The sequence below is a fragment of the Thunnus albacares genome, chromosome 16 (assembly GCF_914725855.1).
Source record: "Thunnus albacares chromosome 16, fThuAlb1.1, whole genome shotgun sequence".
Lineage (NCBI taxonomy): Eukaryota > Metazoa > Chordata > Actinopteri > Scombriformes > Scombridae > Thunnus > Thunnus albacares.
In genome coordinates, this window is record NC_058121.1 from 19,539,260 (window position 1) to 19,560,205 (window position 20,946).

Below are 20,946 nucleotides of genomic sequence, written 5' to 3' on the forward strand. Positions count from 1 at the left end.
TTAAAGCAATGGGAGGGTGGTGTACAGAACAGCAGAGGATGTGTGTTTGCTCATGGCTCAGGAGGAAGAAGAGATGACAGGCTCGGGATGGTCAAGGTCGTGGGAAGAAACTCAACGGCTGAAATGCCTTGAATAAAACCTTCTGAAAGATTAGCTTTCATGAGGCCATGCTGCACATTTACCTTTTTTACCTGAATGTGGAGGCTGTGGTTTTCACTTGGTTGTCAGCCAGAGGGGCTGTGGCTAAAGAGTAAAAGAGAGCACATTTCCTTTGTGCTACATATTTAATAAGGCTAAGCATGCAGGGAATTACTTTCCCTTTAACTCCCACATTTCCTTTCAGAATGACCCTTTTACTTGCGCAGCAGCCAACCTTTCATTTTGCACATTCCTCTTCACGCATTATCGGAAACATACCCATTCTAATGCAGGTCATATGCCTGACTTTTCTGCGGTGGTGCCTCTTTCATTGTCAATAATATGGTTTTGGTAGAGGGGTTTGCATGCTTGGAATTTATGGAGAGGTCCAGGTTCAGTAGTTGAGGTCTCCATGACATGTTTGATGTCATGCTCCGAGGAGAGGCTTACTGTGGAGAGTAAGCATCTTGCACTGAAAGAGCCGCTTATGAAAAGGAAAGCGTGTGTGGAAAAGGAAAGACTGAAAAATGTCTTATGAAAATAACATTACAAATGTGTGTAGAGTTGTATCTCATTCTCTAACCAGACAAAAGTGTGCAGAAAAGGCTTATTTTCTTTTCAGAGATGAGCCACAAAAAGAACAATTTTATTTCATAGAACTAATTAAAATTAAACCAAATAGTAATCCTACAATAAATGAAATGAGACTGGCACTGCAATCCTGCATTGCAATACTGCAAAACATTATGAGAATGTAGGCAACACTCCAGCCTGTCAATCAGATGTGTATAATGACTTCTGTGGTAGTTTTTAAAGTTATTAGAAATAACCGCATGTCAGGTGTGGCTGCATGGGGTTCGATAGAAGTGGATGTTCAGGAGCCAGAGACGGTCTAAAGGCTTAGTCACACCAGAAAGTAGCACAACAAAATTAATCTGTGCATGTAAACAAAATATGTGGTTCTAGAGGTTAGGTGACATTTCATTTCATTCAATAAAGAGTTCAACTGAAGTTGAAAAGAAATCTATCCAGGCTAACAAGCTTATTTAATTGTTGATTTACGGTCTTGTTGCTTGGTTGGTAATAGGACAATAACTTCACACAGATTATTCAAAAAAATGTAGCCAGTTTGTACCTGTCTTCTGTCTCAAAACTGTCTGCAAACCATTCCCTTTTTTCTAAAGCATTTTAAAATCCAATAGAGGAGGTTAAATAAAAGTAGATGGTGTAACACAGCTAATGATTTATGACAGCTTTCTCCATTTGGGCTCTCTATCTCTGATTCCCTCAAAGGTCAGCACTGTCAAAACGGCTTGCTACTGGTCAAATATGTGAGTCAAAGTTCATTAAAATTTACCTCAACATAAAACATTTGTGTGGATTTACTTCAAAACCATGAGCGTAATCCACTAATCTCGTCGAATTAATTTATTTTGCTGAATTAATGTTGCCGTTTTTAAATGCTGGTTTGACCAGGCCTTAATGAAAGATAGTGTTGCATTATGGGAAATATAGGATACAGTGTTGGAGCTTGATCTGGGGCTAAAAGTCTGGAAATCCCGCGACCGCTAATCGGATTTTGATTATTGTTTTTTTAAATTGTGTATCTGGTGCGTCCCTCAATTTTATGTAAATGCTATGCTAAATCACTGAAGTACCCCTTTAAGTAGGCCTACCGCACACACACACACACAATACTTGGCTTATGTTTATGTAAATGATTATTTAAAAATGCCATTGGGTAAACGATATCTCTACAAAGCAGCCTACTGAATCCCACAAGCATCATAACTATGATGATTATATGAAGACGGTGATGATGCAGTCTGGGAAATATGTCGCTGGATATCTGATGAATTCCTTTCACACACACACCTTTTCCTGCTCCCTGTTCCAGAAAACAACACAGGTAATTACCACACAGGTGAAATCAAACCAAACTGCATTTTTGACATCTCAGCTTGATCAAAAAACTGTCTCATGAGAACAGACATTCATGCAGATGTTATCAGTGTTAACAGATTTATAGCCTGCTTTTTATAAACAAGTTTGTGACCAACCGTGCATGATTCCTACTGAAAAAAACGATGTGCCTAGAACAAGTGTTTAACATGAATCATATCTTACATGACTGTAGAATGACTATTATACCAATATTATATCAGATAAGGTTAAGAATAACACTACGTTGTCGCTATCTCGCTAAAAAACACCACACTCCTCTAGGCTGTTATATAAACAGCTGTGTTTTTTTTTTTATTGCATAGTCTTATTTCAAAACATACATCCATTGCTGGTGTTAAACCATCGCCTGCCATAATCCCCTCACAGATGCGCACACACGCACACATATTGTACGGATACATACATGCAATCCGATTGTGTCACACACCGTCACGGCCGCTGCGGGGCGCAGCTCCGTCACCGCAGACTGAAAACAACTGAGTGGAGGAGAAGCGCAGACCCATCTCCGTCTCCGCAGTCTCCTTCTCATCCTGCCCGTCTACTAGACTGACTGACTGCCAGATCACCGCGCTGACCAAACTAAATAAGTAGAAAAACTCACTGCATCGCTGACAGCAACTGGCTGCTTTTCCACCAACACTGGGTAAGATGAAACATTTTTTTTCTTCTTCTGTGCGCCAAGGTTCTTATCAGGTGTGCAGAGTGGCTGTTGATGGATGCACTTACAGTAATAGTAAGATGAGGGCAGACAACATTACTCCTGCACAGGTCATCGTCTTATTTTGCATCCCTCTTTTCTTTACGCCTTCCTTAATCAGATGCACAAGCATTTGGAGGACAATTGCATGATGTTAACCTGAATGACATTTTACTTTTATTATATAATTGGAAAGGTTACCTAAGGTTAAGTGTGTGCATCTGTATTCATCTGTTCTGTGCTCTTCTGAATTGCCCCATTTATATGTGTGTGTGTGTGTGTGTTCTGTGCTTGAATCCATTGAGCAAGTCTTTGTCTGTGCTCATACATGTTTGCCTGCATTCTTATGCTTGTATGTTGCAGTACACGCTTGTTATTGAGTGTGTGTGCAGCCTATATATGTGTGTATTTTTGCATGTATGTGTGTGTGCGTGCGTGTGTGTTGCACCACCTGTCTGACTTTGTCCTTCCCTCCTGGCCTCATTCCAGAGCACAACAGCATGTGAATGGCGACAGAAAGCAGCAGAGTTGTCACAGAGGAGCAGGAGGAGCTCCCGGCCTCTGAAGCCGTCACTCATGCACACCACACACACACCCGGAGTCAGAGCCACATCCAGTTTCACCCTCTGACACACACCACCCAGTGGCAGGCTCCTCGCGCTCTCGCTCATACCAGGAGTCACAGTCACACTCACTTTAATACTCCCTCACACACACCGTCGCAGAAGTACGGCTGTCGCCTCACACACAGTCTCTCAGCCATGACCAAGGGAGAGAAGGGAGCGCAGGGCTCGGCGGGGAAGCTCATCAAGGCTACTGACCCGCTGTTCACTAAAACACCTCACCAGGTAAGATCATCTGTTTTTAGTGCTTCTTTTGTGTTGTACCACAGGTTGTTATCACATGTAGCCTAATACCAGTATTGTAAATCTAAGCGATCATAACCATTGTTTATGTCCTGGATGTATTAAGACACTTAACCGACTGAAATGTTCAATCTCATCTGATGTGCGTGTGTGTGTGTGTGGGTGTGTGCCATAGTTTGGCTTTGAGTGACTTCACACGGTTGAATGGAGAAGGAGAAAAAGATGGAAAGTGTGATCTCTTTAGTCGCTTATCTGTTTGTGATTACTCAGCTCCATTGTTTCCCTGTGAACTGTAATCCCTCAGATATTGGATTCAATGCCTGGAAGTTGATTGTTTTCATTTGAGAAAGGTTGGTCTCATTGATGGGGATGACCCCGCTTGATGAAAAGGCAGGATTGCTTTCTTTGTCGGATATCAGTGGACTTTTGTTATGTAGACAGTTGTAATCAATGCCGTAATAGGAAGCAAGACAGTGGATACATGGTAGAAAGGGGTAACTTACTCACCTTTTGCAAACACCAAAATATTGAGTTGACTCACCTGTTATTTATTTTTGTTTTATCTTATGTTATTTGGCTTTATGACAGATGATTGCTGTTTGAGTTAGATGAATTTATGACGTAAACGTGTGTGAGAGTGTGTTCATTGTTCCTCAGTTCAGTGTTGGTTGTCTTGCCTGGGAAATTTTGGCTTGCAGCATGGCAAAAACAGACATACCAAAGCAACTGTCGGTGAATCATATTAAAAAAAAGAAATAGCATTTAGAAAGAGTAACACATGATTAATAAGAAACAAGAAGTAAAAGCAAATTAAGAAGTAAGAGAAGCTGTGTGCCCGGATTGATGGTTCTCATTAGCACAGGCTGTTAAATCAAGGTAAATGAAAGACAGAGAACCAAACCTTTACATACATACCAACATTGTTCCTTGGTAGATACCAATATATGTAGACAGTATTTCAAATGTTCTTGTGATGCAATACCATAGCAGTTAGTCATTCATTTTCAGTTTTGTTACATTGACTCAAGGTGCCCGTGAAACAGGATTACATCTCACGATCTAACCAGTTCTGCAACTGGCTCATCTGTGCTGAATTTCTGTCTCATTAGCCGTGTTCTTTGTTTCACTTTGACTCTATTGAGTTGGATTTCACGCCTGAGATTTAGATTCCAGTACAAACAAAACATTGCAAAGCGGGTTTCTCTGAAGATGGCAAAACATTCCTGACATGAACACATCTAAAATTTGTATCACTGTTTTAGTAGCAGTGATTGAGTGCTGTGTAAAACACTGTAGGCTGGTTCAATTTAACATAAATTCCCAACTGACTTAATAATCTGAGTTAACTGACCTGAGTCTGAATAAAATGTTTGGCTCATGATTTATTGTTACTGTCACTGAACCTGAGAAAACAAGTTCATTTAATGTATGATAATAAGTTCAATCTATTACTGTTTAGTCACACTGATAAATGATGTAGTCAGATTAGCTCTGAAGTTACTTTTTTTCAGTTTAAAGAGTCAGTTTTCATTTTCCACTGAGACCTTACAGCCGTAATTGTTCTTGTTGGAGCCACTTGTGCTTCAGAGGTGGTACAAAGTAGAGACTGAAGTGGATACACAACCTTGACATAACACACAATAAGTTTCCATCATGCAAATTTTCTTTAAACTACAAAGATGAAGGGTTAAACCTGTTTTAGAGCTTTTAACCTCCAAACCATGCATGCTGGGAAGTCTGCCAAATATGCTAATCATGTTTCTTTAAAATTGCATTTGATGTGGTAAGTGAACTAAAAAACGGAGAGTGATCCAACAATGAAAACAGAAATAAAAATGTAAACTTTCATATTTACATTCAGTAGTAAAAGATGAGTTGATTCACTAAATGTTTTATTACGTTTTACAGTGTAGATACAGAGCATTGCATTTTTCTCTGACAGACTAGTACCACAGAATTAATTTTTTTCATTTTATGTATAAGATGTGTCCAATAAAGATGCATAAGCGGGACATATGATAAGAGTTTTTCCCCCCTTTGTGAATGAGACTAAAATATAAAAAGACAGATCCATAGTCAGTAATGGGTAAACTGCTACAGCAAATTTCCATCACAAGAATGCTTGAAACAGAACTATGTCATGCTGACAAGACCCGTGCACTTCAGACAGAAAGTATACCAGACTATACATTCTTGACACCAGTCCATCTCTACGTTTTGGATTGATTCCCTGGGAGTTTAGCCAATGTCAACAGGCTACTGTTGATACAGGACATTTTAGTGGCTGGCTGCCATCACTGACATAATCAACCTGTCCTTTCACTCTCATAATCTATAATCTGAAGTGATGACTCAAAGCTACTGTTGTCTACTTGTATGACTAGAATCCGTGTTGTGACCCTGATACCCAGAATTGTCAGAAAATCCTTCAACAAATACACATTTAAACTGCTTTATAGATCCATTTTACCAGCTTAACTTTTTTGCATGCAAACATTCAGTGTACACATTTCTGGAGGGTATAGCTCAGCTGGATGAGGAGTCGTCTTTCAGCGCTGCTCCTCCTTTCTTTGCACTAGAATTATCTTCAATCCTGATTTAAATTACTTGCTGTGCAGTTCAGACATTTTAAATGGTTTCCCCCTAAGTGTTAGGCTTCATTAACTTTAGAGATTAGTCTTATCTGTCCTCGTCCTTTGCTTGTTGACAGTCTGAACTTTGCAGATGCTCCCTTTACTCTGCAGCCGGTGTTTCTATCTATGTGTGTGTATGTGTTTAGTTGTGTGTATGTGGTTTTGTTTGTCCTTTAGCCAGTGCATCCAGACAACAGTAGACGGGATATCCTGTTTATCCTCTTTGATGATAAGAACTCAGTAATGAAAGATTGAGAGTTTGGAGGGAAAGAATGAGAGAAAGAGAGTAGTTCTGGGCGCACAGAGTATTTTTGCACATCATCAGTTAAGCAGCATTCTCCAGACACCAAAGACTTTGATTTCCTCTCCAATTAGGGGTAATTGCAGTGAGAGTGGAAGAACAGAGAGTTTTGAAGTCGGAACCGCTGTGTAGCCTTTACTTACCTCTGACCCGCTTGTCTTGCGATTGAATAATTACACACCTCCCTCCTGGTAATTGTCGTTCTCGAACCCCTCGATGTTTTGATGGAGCGAAAAAAGGAGTAAGAGAAAACGTGAGCCGGATAATAACAGTGTTTCGGTTGGGTCTGTGGTTCCTTTGGTGATTTCCTTCTTTCATAAAGCTCTGAGGGGTGTAGCTGTGAGCCAAGACCGAGCCGCTGGATGTGGAGTGACACTGTTTTTTTGTGTGAGTGTTCCTCTGTCTGTCTGACACCAAAGGTTCTTATAGATGCGGGAACAGGGAAAGGTTGATATGTGTGCACAGCCTCTGAGACAGTCGTAAATATTGGGCTCCCTAGACTGCGGTGTCTCGTCTTATTCATGTGTGAAGATGAAAAGCTTGCCCCTCTCGCTACACAGACATGCACTTTCACACAAAACGCACACAGAGTCACGTGCCTGATGGTTTTAGCAGAGCACAGAGAGGGGAAACGGAGCCGCAGATGACTCGGTGGGTTTCTCAGGCTCCTCCATGTGCCTCAGTGTCTGCACAGATAGACCACAATGCAAACAGCCAGCAGGGGGTCTCCTTCTGATCCTCTATTTTGCACAGACTCACTTCTACATATTTTATACATGAACATCTTGTGTGCTGGAGTAACATGGCATTTTGGAAAAAGAAGAGATTGACGATTCAGATGTAGGAAACGTAAGGTTGTAGACAATCCGTGTAAGTGTGTTTTTGTAAAGGAGAATACTAATACTAATCACTGTGTACACATCCTATACAAACATCATAGCAAATACAGTTTGACGTTGTAACGCTGAAGCAACAACTGCTTTTCTTTGCATTCCACTGAATCACTGAAACATTGCGACATGAAGATGAGGAAGGAATGTTATTTTTGGAGCACCTGAAATAGAATACCAAGAGGATTCGGATCGTGAATGACAACAGCATTCAGGATTTGTGAGTCACATGTCTGCTCTCATGGCCTAATTCATTCGAAAGCGACACACCTTATTTCACACCCGTGTGTTCGGGAAGATGTTTTTGAGTTTTGGGCAGGAGTTTCTGTTGTCTTTGCTATAATACTGAGCTTCTTTCATGGAAAGGAACTGAAGTGAAATGCGGTTGATTATGTATGATGAAATTTCCAATTTATCACTGTTAACACTGCATAGCCCACGATTATTGGGTAATAAAATGACACATTCCTTATTTATACTACTGACCTCTTTTTCCCAGAATGAGTCTGATGAAACTATAAGCAGTAAATGCTTAACGCCTTCACCTTGAATGAACCATAGATATATGGCTTTTTTTGTGCCCTTCCATTCAACAGTCATCTGTTTTTGTCCACAATTGCATAATTATCTTATAGTTACTTATGAGTATCTTAAAACTTTAATGGTAAGCAGTTAAACTCAATGTGTTTCACATCAGCAATAATTTTGGAGTGGTTGGCATCTTTCATTTCCCACATTTTTCATTCCTACTTGAAATGAAGTGGTCATCAGATTGCTTGCAGAGGAGAAAAGTTAATTTGCTCATTAGCAGCCTCACCTACAAGGACACCACAAACTTAATTTTCTTTTTTTTCCCTCTCCGCTTCTTACCTTTGTCTCCACAGACCGACTTGAACCACAAGTTGTCATTATGCAGCAAGCTGTGTTTTGCCATCGGCGGCGCACCCAAGGAGGTGGCTGCCAGCGCCACAGCCTTCTTCCTGCAAATCTACCTGCTGGATGTCGCTCAGGTGATGTATTTGAGGAAAAAGAGAATGAAAAAGTACAAGAATGTGTGTCTGCGCAGCTCCTTTATATGGATAAATGGGAATGTGAGTTCTGTGCCTGCATGTGTTTTTAACTCCAGTCTGTCGATGTTCTGCTCTGCAGATCAACGCCTTCCAGGCGTCCATGGTGCTGTTCATCGGTAAAGCCTGGGGCGCAGTAACCGACCCTGTCGTCGGCTTCTTCATTACAAAGAGCAGATGGACAAAGATTGGCAGGCTCATGCCCTGGTAAGCTCCCTGCTCACACTAAAGGAAACTCTTGTATTTCTCCTTAATTCCTATTTCCCATCACATATTCCTATATTTCTCTGTGATTTCTTTACATTGTTTCTATACTTGTACATTGAGCATGTTTGTCAACTCAAATGTAGTTCCAGGTGGTACTGACATAATGAAACTCGAAATATCTCTAACTATCCACTTCAATACTGATATTATGATGGTATTGTAGAGAATGTGTATTTCGAAATGATCATTTCCTTAACTACTCTCTAAAATTTCAAGAAATGACTTTGAATATTACAAAATATGAATATATAGATTAGGACTACACAGGAAGAGGTAGTCACTGAACATTTTACTCAGCTACAAACGTTAGCTGAATCCAGAAAATAGTAATTAACTGTAGGCATGGCATTACAATAACCCAAATCGTTGACAATATCTAGTCTCTTTTCACACTTTACATTTTGCTCATGTTTACTCAAATGTCACCTAAGAATGCAATGAAATGTTAATTTATGTGTTTATCTAAGATAATAGCCTCGGGCAAAATTATCCTCTTTTCCTTAGAGAACGCACGGTAAAGTGCTGCTGCTGACATACAGCTTAAGATTGCATAAAGAGCTGCAATTTTAACATGAAACATGTTTTGGTTTGCTTCCACTCTCTAAGACATAAACACAGTCACTACATTATGCTAATGTTAGTGCAAAATCTTTACAAAAACAAACTATGTGCTCCAGTTTTGAATGGTTTTGAAATGATTCTCAGGCTCACTTGAGGATTGCACTGAAAAAAAAAACAGCCAATTACAGTTAGTTACATTGTTCTAGATGCTCCCTCTGATGAGCTATACATACTGTATGCTTTAAGGGCGTGGACTGCTATTGCCTTTTGATGCCAGGCAACAACAATAAACAAGGAAGCATTCTGTCATAAATCATCTGCCACCATGCTGCTCGGTGACATTTCATTGAATTTATGTAACACCTCATTTCACATTTGGGTATCATCCAGCATTCTTTTTGTCAGTTCACAAGATGTCACTCAGTATCTCATGGCCTTTAAAAGGAAATGCAATTTCCAATCTGTGACTCTATAATTGTGGATTATATGAAGCTTTTACCGCGATTTCCATTATTTACGATTACCATGGATGACTTTATAAGCGGCTATGCGTGTGTGTGCAATATATGTTTTTTGAGCACGCTAGCGTGACACTTACTGTAATTACACAGCGAGTATCTAATGCCTACTGCATTATAAACCATAGATTACACACAAGCTGACAGTGCTGGAGGGGGACCAAGTCCACTGTGGCCAGCCAGCCGCGCTCGCTAGTAGATGCTGATGGCTGTTAAATCAGCTTTGATTACCCCTGGGAAGCTGTAGGTGTGTGTGTGTGTGTGTGTGTGTTCTTGCTCGTGTATGTGAGTCCAAATGAATACTTTGTGTGGTGTATGTGGGTATTTTTGATATGTGTGTTCATCAGTATTTATGATGAGATTACAAGACACTCCCTTGGTTTTTGCCCCCCTTCGGAAAGTCCCCTCTGCCCATTCAGCAGGAAGTGCCTGACCCCTCTGTCTGTCACATCAGCGGCCAGACATAAAGTGATTTGTATCTTTTCCCTGAGTTTTTCAGAATGAAGTCATTTGGCCCAAAACTCCCCCGCTTGGGTGCTGCCCTGTTTATTATTTTGTGATTGTAGCAATCCACCATCCCAGTGGCAAGTAGAGGCAAGTTTTCTCATATTAGATTGTGTCTGTTAGAGAGAGACAAGGTGACAGTGAAGGTATATCAGTGGTGGAAGGAGTACTCCTTTAATAAAAGTGAAAATAGTAATACAACAATGTAAAACAATGTAAGAGTACAGAAATATTAAAAGCACTTGGCCCTTTTAACTTATATATTGTTATATGTTAGGTTATTCGATTGGTAATAAATGCATCAATGCATAAGTAGCATTTTACTGTTACTGTGTTGCTAGTTTTTATATACAGTTTGATAGTTTAATCCAGTGGTTCCCAACCAAGGCTTTGGGCCCCCTCCAAAGGATCACAGGATAAATCTGGGGGTTGGTGAGATGATTAATGAAAGAAAGTTCTCCTGCATAAATTTCTATTCATTATTTGAACTTATTCTCTAATCTTTGCTTTTGTTTTTTTGTTTTTTTAATATTGGATAATTGTCCTTTTGGGCCGTTGAAAAAGTTGAGAGGGGAAACCTCTCTGTGGTGGCAATCCTAACAACTCGTAGACATCTAAAACTTGTGATGAGGAGCCCCGTCTAGACACCGCTTTTCTGTAAGAGGGTCACAAACAAAAAAGGCTGGAAACCACGGGTTTAATCCTTAACAATAGTTTGAGTTTTAGAAGCTTAACATATGTTTTTTTAATGTAAAATCTTAATGTGAAGAATAACATGTAACTACAGCTGTCAAATAAATCAACCAAGAAAACACACTCTCCCCTTTTGTAAATCCCCTCTCTTCCCTTGCACATCATCTAATTAGCATGCTCTAAGTGTCCCGAACAAGCCAGAGAATTTAAGTGCCAGCCTCTTATCAACCTGCTCCGGTTTAATTAAGACTGTGGAAATTATTGGGACAGGTGTGAATGTGTACTCATGCGCGGCATGATGTGTGAGAAAGTGTGCAAGTGTTGTTGCGCATGTGCCTTTGTTGCCTCTCCGAACACAGTCATCTTGCAGGAACATTCTAACTGTCCTATTCACCGGCCCCGGGGCCCTTTCATCGCTCCCATGACCAACCGGTCAATACTGCAGCACCAGCGTTGTCAGTGGCCTTTGTTTAAGCAAACAATCAGGAGGAGAGTGAGGTGGCAGGGCTGGACGATGCTAGAAATGACTGTTCCCGGCCTCTCTCTACCTCTTTCTCCCACTTTCTCTGTTTATTATTACTGGTGTGGAGCAGGTCAGAGGTCAGAGCCCCTGTGAGCTTTGTCACCTAAATTCCAACACTCCCTTTTCCTACCTGTAGATGTGTTGGTATTACAGCATTTCCAGGCCCCCAGACCACAAGAATGTTAAGAAAGAGGGATAGGATATTCCTGCTCCAAGATTCAGGTCACTCCCATGACAAACAAACTCAATTTGTTCTTAAAAGGAAATAAAGAAGAGGGTGGATGACATACTGGTGTTTGCAGACAAGTCATACTGGTCATCATCCGTAATCCGCCCTTTTTCTGCACAGCTGTTGACTTTGACCATAATAATATGTACCAGTTGTTTACTTATGAATTATACATGGCCCACATATCACTCCAAGTCCAGAGAAAGACACAACACAGCAGAATCGCTTCATGCTGCGCTTGCTTGAGTGTGTACTGCATATTCATGTCTTTGTGAGTGTGTGTGTGTGTGTGTATGTGTGCTTAGATCTTTAAATGCTATGTGGGTTTGAAATATTGTGGTATTTCCCTGCTTGCCTGTCCACTCCCAGGACAGATTCCTATCATACTTACAACAACATAATCATTTAGCAGTCAGCTTAGCCTGACTGTAATCTGCCAGAAATATGTCCTGATTTGAAAATTACTTAACACAACAACTGTCATCCCTCTGTCAGCTTAAAATAGTGCTTTCAGATTGCTTAGAAGCATAATTATTTGAAAGAAGTTGAAGTTTTTCAGGATAACTACATTTTGGAAAAACACATCTTTTTGTTTCTTCTTTATAGATTCATATATTTGTGCTTCCATTTGACTGGACTATGAGTCTCACCTGTAATATTTCTGTGTTCTGTAGGATGGTGGGTTGCACTCCGTTTCTGGTGGTCTCCTACTTCTACCTCTGGTTTGTTCCTCCTTTCATCAACGGCAGGTTCATCTGGTACCTAGGCTTCTACTGCCTCTACCAAACCCTCATCACTGTAAGTACAAATGGCTCTTTCATAAGCACATTTGATGTTTAAGAAAGTGCGCATGCTTCAGATAATTCGACAGGACTTCACATGCAGTACAAGAGAGACGTCAAGTGGGTAGCGGGAGATAAAAGCTGTGATTGAAGCGTCTGAAGATGACACATTACATAACGTAATTGACAAAATGCAGCAAACATTGTGAATAACAAAGTTTAAAGTGGATTATAGTGATCTCATGCCAGCATCCGACAGCTCCTGGTGGGATTTACACTTTGATTTGTGACATGTGCAGCAGATTAGAGCCCAGAGCTCTTAGATACCTCACCTCAAAGGGGAAGTGTAGTTATTTAGGTTGCCTTTTGTTATTATGGCCCAAACCATTCATCTCTCCCTCTCTGCTCTGCTCTGCTCTGGGGTAACCCATATAACACAGAGCGTGTAGACCGCTGCAGCCACACTGTGGTGAGCTGTAATTGGCATGTCATTCTAACTACTTGATAAGTATACGGTCAGTTCTGCCAGGAACCTCTCACTGGGTAAATGCTGGTTACCACTTTTAGCCTTGCTTCATTGTCTCTGGATGTGTGTTTGTGTGAAGTTAGCTGGGAAAGTTCAGCTGTTGTCATTCAGAGCATCACAGTCTGTAAACAGAGGTTACAGTGCAGTATATAATCTGTTTACGTAATCAACTAAGACTGGGTATCCATCAAATGTATAAGTTCTCACCTCCATCTGTACTGCACAGTCAAGCAGTTTCAGTTCTATAAATGTTTGCATCCCGTAAAGGCCCCATAAATGACATGCTGTATAGGACCGGTGGCTGAAAAAAAAAAAAAAAGCCCTTTCACGGCCGCGTTTATTTTCGTCGTGGCTATGCATGCTCGTTTGGCCGCAGTGCTGACTGAGCCCTTGTGTAAATTACAAAGTGAAGCAGGACTTGGTTTGCTCGTCTATTCTCTTGGAGAGGTGGTGAGGAAGGAGAAAACAGAGAGCTGAGGTTCACCAACATGGAAACTGCAAACATTGCTTTTGATATATATACAGTGTATATTTTGCATCTGCATTTTCACAGGAACATGTGAATAAAAGACATCTTGAGATATCTTGGGTGTTCCCATGTCAGTCAAATGTTATTTGTTAACACAACTAAGAGTATACAGTCATGCTAACGGCTCTGTGAGACTTACGCACTTTCCAGCATGCTAACATGCTCACAGTAACAATGCAAACATGCTGATGTATAGCAGTATTTGGTCATAGACCGAGTTATAGGACAAATTGGAACTTTGACCTGATAATAGCACTAGAGGAAGTCATCCCAAGGGGAATATGAATGTCTGCACCAAATTTCATGGCAATCCATCCAACATTTTTTGAGATATTTCAATCTGGATCAAAGTGAACAACCTGACTGCTTAATTGCAGTGCCACACTTGTATTTATTTCTGTTTTAGCCAAGCCATAACTGTCTCTTTCTGCTCTAATTTAGTGCTTCCACGTGCCTTATTCTGCTCTCACCATGTTCCTGAGCACAGACCAGAAGGAAAGAGATTCGGCCACTGCCTACCGTAAGGTCTTTTAATATGCAAAAATCAGTTATTAATGCCTACAATGCTGATTAAGACAGTGTTATTCCCTTTGAATTTGTGGGAACTGATTGTTGGATCTCTACTTGTATTGTTCTCAGGAATGACACTGGAGGTGCTGGGGACACTCGTGGGCGCTGCCATCCAGGGTCAGATTGTGGCTAGCGCTCACACTCTGAAGCACTGCCCGACTCACAACATGTCTGCCGGTTACCTTGGCAACAGCAGTGGGGCAGAGATCGTCAAGAGCCTGGTGCGCTCCCAGGACTACCTGTCACACTCTGTAAGTGTCACTATGCCAAGCCAGGAGACCAGGTGTTCTTAAAGTAGGCCATAGATTTGGTTTGAAAATAACTTGGACTGTCATCAGCGTTCTCACTTAACTTGAAGCTGTGGTGTGTGCTCAAGGCGGTTTACTTTCGCTAAATATCCGAGGTCAAAAAAAGCAATGTTGAATAAAAAGGAGGATTGTTTGCAATTGGGTCCATATTTACAGACTAGAGTCGACATGTTCTGACACCCCAAATGGCTTCAAGTTTTAACCCATGTAACCCACTGGAATGAAAGGAGACGCCACTTGTTTGATATCTGAACCCGACATCCTGAGCCAGCTCCCCTCTCATGACCACAAAGAGGGTCCCTCCCTCACATCAGACTCCAAACTGTGGCCCCTGCATTGAGGGGTCTCCACAGTCTGCAAGTCATTAAGCCTATTTATATCCCACCCAGAACATTTGAAGGCACCCCCAGATTCAATATGTTGGAATTATTAGTCTTTTACTTCAAGGCGGCTGCAGCTTAACTTGAAGTTGGAGGAAAAGGAACATGATAGGACACATTCATGTCCACATTTCAGTTTGCAGAGCTGTGAATAAACACGACTGCTGCTGTGAATCCGTCATGGGACTTTCATGAAGATGAAACAAGCCAAAATCCAAACTGTCCCATGTTGGATTTTGGTTGCACCGCAGCTATTTGGGTTTCAAATGGTTCTTTTCCAATGGATTTTGGTTGAACCCTATCAGGGCAACCCACTCACCACGCCAAACCCTCTGCAGCCACCCGCTAAATTCCTCTGTGGTCGCTGGTGAGGGTGGCACACCGTCTGGGCAAACTCAGTCTGCCCTCGGAAACAGGGAGTGTTTGATGTGCATAAATAATAATGAACCGCTGGGCTGAGCTACATGGAAAAATAGCAAACAAACAGAGGTTGTTTAAGGCAGAGCAGTTCCTGTCGGGGTACGGCATTAAATGGTTGAGGCTGTATTTTGGGATACAGATCTACTTGAGGTTTCTTCCTGTTTATGCTTGTATTTGTACAGTGAAATGTGCATGGCGGATTTTGCCATTTAAATGGAAAACAACACAAAGTCACAGGCAATAAATCATACACTGTTTATAATGAACTGAAAAGAACAAAATAAATGTATCCATCAGTCAGAAGAAAAACTGACACTGACTGTATTGGGGCAATTTGTTTCCAGAATAGATGTATAGCATTTTGAAATGAAGCCCTTACATTTTTTTAGGCATTTGAGCACATTATGAATTAAAGATTATAGAAGGGCTCAGAATAGACTGGGTTGTTCTGCCTCTGTAAGAAGAGATGTATTGATGTTGGCTACGTGTTTGTTCTTTCTCTCTGCAGAAGGAGGTGTACATGATAGCTGCCGGTGTTATAGGAGGAGTGTTCCTCATCTGCACTGTGGTGATGTTCCTGGGAGTCAAAGAGAGAGATGGTGAGACTTATTTTTTTTTCTTTTCGGGTATGTGAAGTATGGTGTCGAAACAATTCAACTATTAGTTGATCATTGAATTGTCAACAATTCTGGTGATAGACTAATGATTTAAGTTTTCTCAAGCAAAGACTGTTGGTCATACAAAATAAGTAATTTGAACGTGTTACCTTGGGCTATGAGAACCTATAACGTAAATTATTTACTGTTTTTTGGAATTTTATCAACTAAGGATTCATTGATTCATTAAAAAAATACACATATCAGTGATAACAATAAGCATTATTTGCAGCTCTAGTTAACTATTCTACATTTGGGAACACATTTTCGATTTGGTTTGAGGAGATATTCAGTAGGCTGGGTGGGTGGGTGGCCTTGTGGCCTAGTATGCATACATAAAACCTGCAACATCCTCAGTTTGATCCCGGCTGGGGACCTTTGTTGAATGTCATGCCCCTAGCTCTCCCAATGTTTCTTCCCATCCATTTCAACTACTAGCTATCAATGAAAGACAAAAATGCTAAAAAAGCAACCTTAAATACTTGAACTTGAAGTTAGTACAACCAAAAGTGGTTTCTAGTTAGCTGGATAAGACCTGTGTATGTGCCTCACATTATTTTTTTTAGTATTTTATATTTTTTTGATATTGGTCTCTTAAGATAAAGGTCAATTTCTCCATACAGCTCATTTCATTGACAACTGCAGTCCAATAGTTCATAATGAGTGTTACTGGAGGTTTTGCCTGCAGCCATTTCTGTGTGATGGCTTTCTTTCAAGTTGACAAATATATTTTAAAGAGATACTCATCCTGTGCTGTAAGTTTATTTTGAATTTTGCACAGATATAATGTGACACAAGAGCAACTTCTACTCCGATTATTTTCAGGAACTCTTAAACACTTTCTCAGTACCTTTACTAGCTACCTTGAAGAAACCCCTTAATATGCTACATTTCTGGGATGATGTAAGAATATAAATCCTTTGCATCTTTTCCTACACAAGAGAGTGTCATTTAACTACTCTGCCAGTGTTAGTTCTCAGTCTCTCTTTATTACATTTTAAATGACGACTCTCAGTGGGACAAAAAGCATCCACTGCAATGCAGAGGCAGTTCCAGGATTGCCAGTGAGCAAATCCATCGCCTCTTACTTACTGCATGTTATTTGATATGCTGCATACTCATATTCTTATTCCACATGTGACTCTTCTAGATCCATATGCCCCAAAGACAGAGAAGCAGATCCCATTCTATAAGGGCTTCATCCTGGTGATGAGACACGGGCCGTACCTCACTCTGACTGCTGCATTCCTCTTCATCACTGTGGCCATTCAGGTAAATGCAAATTTTATTTATAAAGCGCTTCTCAGGCATGACACTCAACATTACAGTAAATGGAGCCAATCCTGGATCCTAAAGATGCAGCAGAGTTGGCTGGCGCTCAATGTTGATTTGATCAGTGTAGAAGAGCACTTACTGAAAGCTCATGGTTTAAAGCGTGTTTTAAGTCTGAGGACTCTTGAAAGTGATATCAGCAAAGCACAGTCTTGCTGTTTGCCTGTCACTTGTAGGCCTCTGCTTCTGTTTTGACACTTCGGTTTTAGACTGTTTAAATTATTGCAGACTTTCCAACTTTTGCATCGGATCTATTTCTGTGTATTTTCGCCATCTCATCGCAGAGGTGTCAGCTGTCATCCATGTGAACCCGGGGTGGGAATAAATCTCTGCGAAACACCGTCAGCAGCTTCTCCAGTCACTTCAATTGGCACTCAGCACAGAGAGCTGAGTGCCTGGTGACGGTGCTGAGTAGACAAGACGGTTCTGAATATCTGAATGTTTGATCTCTGTTTCTGCAGCTGGTACAGAGCAACTTTGTCCTCTTCTGTACTTACGCCGCCGACCTGAGGGATCATTTCCAGAATATTGTGCTGACCATCCTGGTGAGTCCTGCTCTTATCACCTCACAAGCACCCAGAAATGTCTACAAAGATTTGTTGGGATCATTAAATATGTAACTTGAACAAGACTAAATACAGTAAATCTATTCAATCCTTTATGTAAGGAACATCTAATTTTAAAAAAGGAATCTTGCCTCCTCTAATGACTCACTGCACATTTGCACACTGAACCACATTCAAAACAATTCTCTTCACGGATGCGTCACACATCTTTTTTTTGCACATGTTTACCCAGGTTTCTGCAGTGATAAGCATCCCACTCTGGCAATGGTTCCTGCAGAGGTTTGGGAAGAAGACGGCAGCTTTTTGTGGTATCACAGTGAGTATACTGTTTTTATTTGGTTTGCCAGAGTAGCTTTTAAGACTGTTACGCTTTGATGTGTGTGCCATCTTGTGGATGAACTTGGAAGTGTCCTTGTCCTTGGTACCCACAGAAACTCTTGAAAAATGCAAGTTGTTGGAGACTTTAAATCTTGCAACACTCCATACCTCTAAAAAGAAAAAAAAGTACATTAGATAAATAAAAAAAATATGAAGCAAATGGCTTACCATTCTGTCCCTCTTTCTAGTGGATCATGCCCTTCACCATGATGCTGGTGTTCATCCCTAATGTGGTGGTGGCCTACGTTGTGGCTGTTTCCTCTGGACTCAGCGTGGCTGCCTCGCTCCTGCTGCCATGGTAAGACACTTCAGTGCACATCAGATCATACTACGCTCATGCACAAATCATTTATGGATGTGATTTAAATATTTGAGCTAAACTGGCAGCCAACGACACAACCTTGAAAGTGAAAACATCTGTCACCATATTAGCTGAATCATGAGTTTCTTCTTTTTCTTGGGTGCTCCAGTTTTCTGTTGCAGCTCAAAAACAGGCAAGCTTGGTAGACTGCAGTTTCTATGTTGCCTGCTGGTAAAGCAGATCCTAACTAAGTACAGGCTCAGTGACCACAAATTGGCAATCGAAAAAGGACAAAAAATCATGGCAACCAAAAGAAAACAGAATATGTGGTCACTGTTCGACAGGTGAGGTTGAGACAGAGTTGCACACAGAGACAGAGGAACATTTACTTTGACAAGTTCAACTCTGTGATTTCAGATTTCAAAGAGCTTAATGACCTTTCAGAGACAACAGAGAGACAACATTGTTCTCAAAACTTTCATGTCAATAAAGCCCATTGAATTCAATCGAAATTGGTATTCTAGTCTGTCTGTATCAACCCTATAATTGACTGCCATTTGCCTAGTGTATGTTCTGAGAGCCCCCACAATGACCGCAAAGGAACTGCACAAAGCACACATAAATATACCATAGTCCACTTTACATCCTTAAAATATTCAAAATGCAGGAAGCCTTTAGCGTCTGTTATGTAAATGTCTGTGCAGGGACACTGCGGCTCATGCTAGTACCCTTTGATTTGATGCAAAATGTCAAAATCAAACCACAATAGTGCACTAACATGCTCTTAGTGGTGACTTAGTGCCCAGAAGGCTCTATGCTTAATGTGGAACTCCTGTCGATTCACTTGGGTCATGTCATGGTCATGGAAGTGATGTCATTTTTATGAATTAGACGCAGTGTCTTTCTCTGCTGCTCATCATCTAATCGTGTTATTAGCCCTGTAATTTTAGCCCACCAGTTTATCAGAGTGCTATAAGTAGACCTCACATTATCAGCAGCCACCGTCTTGACGGGTTGTGTAAGATGATTAAAGTGAGAGCGTGCGTGAGGAAGGTCTCGCGCACACATCGGCTTAAAATTTTTACCATGTCTTAGGAGTGATGATCATTAAATAAAAGACACATGCTCACAAATTCCTGCAAAAAAACAGAATACCACAGATTGGTGCCCAGAGGTGCCTTCACTCAACTCTGTGTATGTATGTGTTCAATTCAGGTCTATGCTGCCAGATGTGGTGGATGACTTCAGACTGGCCAACCCCTACTCTAAAGGCCATGAAGCCATCTTCTACTCATTCTACGTTTTCTTCACCAAGTTTGCTGCAGGCATCTCCCTGGGAGTGTCCACCCTATGCCTGGAGTAAGTCTGCATCACTATAACACATGCACGTTTAACGTACACACTGAATGCTGTTCTGTATGTGCGCTTAAGTGTGTCATGACACCTTGAAAAAAATGCATTAACCCCAGTCCTGATGTATAATTCATCAAGTGAAAGGTGTCGAGTTTGCTCCTTTGTATTGTTGCAGCATCAGGTTGGATATGGATTTTCTATAACCTTTATTTAAATGGGATCTCTGCTTGTGTGTGTGTGTGTGTGTAGGTTTGCAGGATATAACACCGGCGCCTGCAAGCAGCCTGCTGCCGTCGTGTACACTCTGAAACTGCTGATCGGTGCCGCCCCGGTGGCCTTCATTGTTACAGGGTTAATGATCCTACTCCTCTATCCCATCAGTGAAGACGTTCGGCTCAGGAATAAACTCTGCCTGGAAGAGCTACGGTGAGTAGAAACCATACATGTGCACCTAAGAGAAAAAAAAAACCCTCTCAAGTTTTAATTGCAGGTGACTAATTCAAAGACAACATTTTAACGTATTTGAGAAATGTTAGCACTGCTTCTCTAGTATTCTCTCTTCTCTCAAACTCTTATTATGCCAATGATGGTGTTAACATTTAATACACTATCAGTGTAACTTATTATCAATATCAATGTCTCCCACAGGAAACAAAGCATCAGCTCCAGAACAATGGAAGATTTGAGTAACGTGTGACCTGGATCTTGAATGGAGTGAATTCACAAAGCCACGTATTCCAGCGACGCAGCTGGAAGGTTGTTCATTAGTGTATATTACACTGAGAAATAGTTGAATTGTTTTAATGTAAACATTTTTGTTTCATTTTCACATGAACATGTACTGTATAGTCATCTTGGATATATGAATATATAATAAGATTACCTAATTTATATAAATGAATGTATATCATTATTTGCTGTGTTTAGCTCTACAACACTGTTATTTATTTATGATATATGATTACAGAGGGTTGATGATATGGAAAGAATAAA

The 20,946-nt window shown here is 40.8% G+C and overlaps 1 protein-coding gene across 1 annotated transcript; it reads left to right on the forward strand.

Moving 5' to 3' along the window:
- Positions 1–1,453: 1,453 nt before the first annotated feature.
- On the forward strand, positions 1,454–20,940 carry mfsd2b (major facilitator superfamily domain containing 2B). Its single transcript, XM_044376855.1, has 15 exons — positions 1,454–2,746; positions 3,290–3,648; positions 8,375–8,500; positions 8,640–8,764; positions 12,527–12,650; positions 14,131–14,209; positions 14,329–14,510; positions 15,876–15,966; positions 17,174–17,295; positions 17,817–17,900; positions 18,154–18,237; positions 18,488–18,597; positions 19,816–19,959; positions 20,203–20,379; positions 20,602–20,940. Exons 2-15 carry the CDS (start codon positions 3,307–3,309, stop codon positions 20,648–20,650), a joined length of 1,839 nt encoding a protein of 612 aa, XP_044232790.1. The 5' UTR covers positions 1,454–2,746; positions 3,290–3,306; the 3' UTR covers positions 20,651–20,940.
- Positions 20,941–20,946: the final 6 nt, after the last annotated feature.